Genomic DNA, 4,347 nt, shown 5'->3' with positions numbered 1-4,347 from the left:
ACAGATGCAGAGTTCGAAACACTGGTTACAAAGATGCTCAATAAACTTATGGGAAGTGTAGATGAATTCAGTGAAAACTTCAACAAAGAGATAAAAAACATAAAAATGGAAATGGAAATTATAAAGAGAACCAGTCAGAAATGAAGAACACATTATCTGACATGAGAAGAATATTAAATGGAATGAACACAGTGAATACAGAAGAGGATCAAATGACCTATGTAGAGGATGGGAAAACCAAGGACTCAATCAGAATGGAGAGAAAAAAGAAGCCAAGACTGTAATAATAACAACTTAAGGAGCCTATGGGACACTATTAAAGGTAAAAATATCCGTGTCATTGGGGTACCCAAGGGAAAACAAGATGTTGGACAGCTATTTGAAGACATAATGAAGGAAATGGACGTGGAACTCCAGGATGCTCAGAGTCCCCAAAACCAAGAACCCAAAGAGGCCCACACCAGGACACATCATAATTAAAATGCCAAAGGTTGAATGCAAAGAGAATCTTAAAAGCAGCAAAAGAAAAGCATATAGTTACCTGAAAGGGAGCACCCATAAGACTGGCAGCTGATTTATCAAAAGAAACTATGCAGTACAGAAGAGCTTGGTTCAAAATATTCAATGTGATGAAAACCTAGGATCTACAACCAAGAATATTTTATCCAGCAAAGCTATCGTTTAGAGTTGAAAGACAGATAAAGAGCTTCCCAGACAAAAATAAGCTAAAGGAATTTATCCTTACCAAGTCAGTATTACATGAAATGTTGGAGGGACTTCTATTAGAAGAAAAAACATGTATCAAAAACAGGAATAAAGAATGGTAACTACTACATTCCTATCAATAAGTACCTCAAATGGAAAAAAATTAAGTGCTCCAACTAAAAGACAGAGTGGATAAATGGAAAGGAAAACAAGACCCCTAGATGTTGCCTATAAGATACTCACTTCAGATTAAAAGACACACAATCTAAAAGGAAGGGGATGGAAAAACATATTGCTTTGATGGACCTAGAAGGTATTAAAGTCAGAATGAGAAAAATAAATACTATATGAATTCACTTATATGTGGAATATAAGGAATAAAAAGAAAAAATTAATCAAAAACAGACACAAATATAGTGGATAATTTGGTGATGGAGAGAAGGGAGGGGGTTTTGGGGGGCTGGGAAAATGGGGAGAAGGGTTAAAGAAGTACAAATTAGTAGCTGATAGATGGTCACGGGGATGGGGAGCACGGCATAGGGAATGCAGTTAGCATTAATACATTGGCTAGGTTGAGGGTCAGGGGAGGGAGGGAGAAATTGGAGGGATCATTTTACAAACTATATAGATGTCTAACCAATGTACTGTATACTTGAAACTAATTAAAATAAATAAATTTTTAAAAATCTTGGTAAAAACTAACAGCTATAACAGAACAATTAATATTTGTTTTAGATTTAAGTCTATATTGGTAAATGATTCATATTTGTATATGGCTACCATGCCTATTATAACTAAAAAATAACTATACTGTGACAAACTGGAGTGAAAAATTAAAAAGTTCATGATGTCTCCCTTAGGATTAGGTAGGAGTGTAATCACCATCTTCACCACAATTAGAAACACTTTATATGCAAAGGACAAGAGTGTGGTGTAATTAACATTCACTGAGATGCAATCTACTGGGCTAAACGTACTGCAGGGACCACCAAGCCTTAGACACAGCAGAGATGGGCAATTTTGAGAAGCAAAAACCAAGGGAACTAAAATTTATGGAAGGTGGCAAAGAGAGAAAAGATGTCACAAAGTTTTAAAAGTTCTTCTTTCATAAAAACTAGCCTTTTTTTTAATTTATAAATTTAAATACTACTGAATATAGAAATATCTTGAATAAAAGAGTAACTTTAGAGGTATAATTTAAATACTCGAGAAAACTCTGAACACTTAATCTTAGTTTAAATATATTAATCTTCTCTAAGTAAATTCAAGTCAACAAATTAGAAAAAGTGTAAATAACAGAACAGTATTCTTAAGTAGTCAAACAGGACTATTTGAGAATATTTTTCTAAAATAGCAATAACCAATTTAAAGCTGAGATGTTTCTTCTCTTGATATTTTTAGGTACCAAATCAATTCAATATTCAGTCTATTCATCTCATATATTTACAAGTAACAGAAATACTTAAGAGGAACTAATCTTAAAATATACAGCAACGAATACAGAAAAAACACACTTCACATGCAATATCACTAACATTTTATATAATTCTTTAAAGAGGTTTACAAAGTATTTTATACGCTTCACTTGTTTCACCCTCAAAGCCAGTGGATAATTTTCATTTTATTAAGAAAGACATTGGCTCGCAATGAGAATAAGTGGTTTACCTCTAGCTAATTTTTAAAACAGCTCTAAAAAGCAAACCCTAGCAGTGCACCAGGGTTCATAAATTACACCGAATTGCCTCTCAGTTTATGAAAAAAAGTGTTACCAATAATATGTTCATACTACAAGTTTACAAACCTTATTTCATTTATTACATGAAGTATTAATTCAGAAATAAAGTCATGTTAGATGGGAAACAAAAAGTCCCTATAATTAGTTTATCACACCAACACTTACTAGGAATAGTAGTAACGACTTCTCCAACCTGTAATCTGTACAAAATTGTAGTTTTTCCTGCTCCATCTAATCCCAAAATTAAAATCCTCATTTCTCGGGTTCCAAAAAGACTAGAAAATATACTTGAGAAAAAACCACCTAAAAAAAATAGTAAAAGTAAAAATGTATTAAATACCATTTTGTGAACTAGGTCCACAAAACATTTAATCTGCCCTTTGAAAACTATACCAAATTAAATATTATAATATTTTCTTCGATTCATAGATGCAGATTTTTGCCCCCACTGAAAGATATTATTCAACATCAAACAAGTAATTATTGTTACCATGTCCTAGATACCATATCAAGCAAGCACAGAAGATATACGAAAGAACAAGAGAAATATGACCAATGCCCTCATGGAGCTCACTCCCTACTCAAGAGACTGTGGTGGATACCTTAGTATGATCGCCCACTACCCGAAGAATTTCCATCTTCATTTGGAGGGTTGTAAACAAGTTAAAGAATTTGCACCTTCATTTGAGGCTCTAGCGGGGAAGGAAGCTGTACCCGATGCTTGTGATGACGATGTAGTTCCCTCGATCAACACTCCAAAATTTGAGATTAAAATTTCATTCAATGACCAGTAACGCCCTTCCCGTTTCCTTCTCTATCTTATTCTATTCTCTCTACACGAAAAGCTACATACAGATAAACAGACAAGTTGGCTATAAATCAAAATTTATGAGCAACACCTCTCCTTGGATTTTTTAAATGCATGCAGTCCCAGCGACCAAGGGGAGAGGGAATCAAGCTTTCACTATGGAGTCAGATCTTATCTTTTACCCAAGAAACCTCAGCGAACCTCGACTGGCATGTTGCCAAGCTTCTTCTCAAGACCAACTCTGCCCAGCAAGTCGAGCTAATCTGAGTCGGAGATGGAGAAGTTCATGGTCAGGGGAAAGGACTCGGGGCCGGGGTCCCAGGCCACCGCCCCCACCCCGACCTCGCTGGGATGAAAGGGAAAGGAGAAGGGCCAGAGTGACCACTGGCAGCAGAGTTCACCCCCACAGGTGAAGCGCCACGCCCCGGGAGAAGCTGGCTACTCTGGACTTCCCAAGCCCGCCCCTCTCCTCCCCACGACGCCAGCCCTCGGCCGCAGCCCCCTCAAACGCGCCCAAGCGCCCTTCTCAGATCCCTCACCCATGATGAACCGCCTGTCTGCCCTCGTCGATTGTCAGAGACAGGCCCCGGCCTCGGCAGTAACTCTTATTCAAGCCCCGGTGCCGCCGCCTCCGCTCGCCTTGGCCTCGGGCTCCGGCTCCGGCTCCCGGTCGGAGGCCGTTTCCTTAGAAGCCTAGTCAGCCAGCAACTTCCACGTCGGACACCCGGCGGGGGCGGTGGGGGCGGGAGCGGGAACAAGCGGCCGCCGCGACTGCGCGCAGGAATGGCGGCCTGTGCGTCCGCGTCGTCGCTTTCGACACCAAGTCCCCGGCGCTCTTGGGTGTAGATACTATGGAAGCCCGAGAGAGAAAAAAAAGTCAAGGACCCAAATCTCTCCTGCTTTTGTTTTCTTGAAAGAAAGGGCTTCCGAAACAGGGAAATTTGGGTTTTCATTTTAAATTCTGACATCAAAAAGTGGCGAATCCGCTAACCAAGAATGCGAGTCGGGTTTGGATGCGGCAGCCCGACTGGACGTGGGCGCAGGCTGCGGAGCCGCGAGAGTAGTTGGTCCCGAAGCGACCTGCGGGCGCGGTCAAGCT

The 4,347-nt window shown here is 39.8% G+C and overlaps 1 protein-coding gene across 3 annotated transcripts in view; it reads right to left on the bottom strand.

The window, feature by feature from the left end:
- The window catches only part of ARL1 (ADP ribosylation factor like GTPase 1), an 11,501-nt gene extending 7,507 nt beyond the window's left edge, over nt 1–3,994 (bottom strand). The window contains exons 1-2 of one of the 3 annotated variants that reach the window (XM_006914552.3): nt 3,788–3,991; nt 2,606–2,743 (exon numbers count right to left, since the gene is read on the bottom strand). In XM_006914552.3, the coding sequence (XP_006914614.1) occupies nt 2,606–2,743; nt 3,788–3,791 (142 nt within the window). In that variant the 5' untranslated portion in view covers nt 3,792–3,991. Of the gene's footprint in view, nt 1–2,605; nt 2,744–3,042; nt 3,194–3,787 lie in introns of those variants that run through there. The other 2 variants (XM_025048773.1, XM_025048774.1) reach the window with 2 other exon arrangements.
- Nucleotides 3,995–4,347: the final 353 nt, after the last annotated feature.

This window comes from Pteropus alecto, unplaced genomic scaffold (assembly GCF_000325575.1).
Source record: "Pteropus alecto unplaced genomic scaffold, ASM32557v1 scaffold94, whole genome shotgun sequence".
NCBI classification, from domain to species: Eukaryota; Metazoa; Chordata; class Mammalia; order Chiroptera; family Pteropodidae; genus Pteropus; species Pteropus alecto.
The sequence above is the reverse complement of the archived record's forward strand: the minus strand, read 5'-3'. Positions and strand labels throughout refer to the sequence as shown.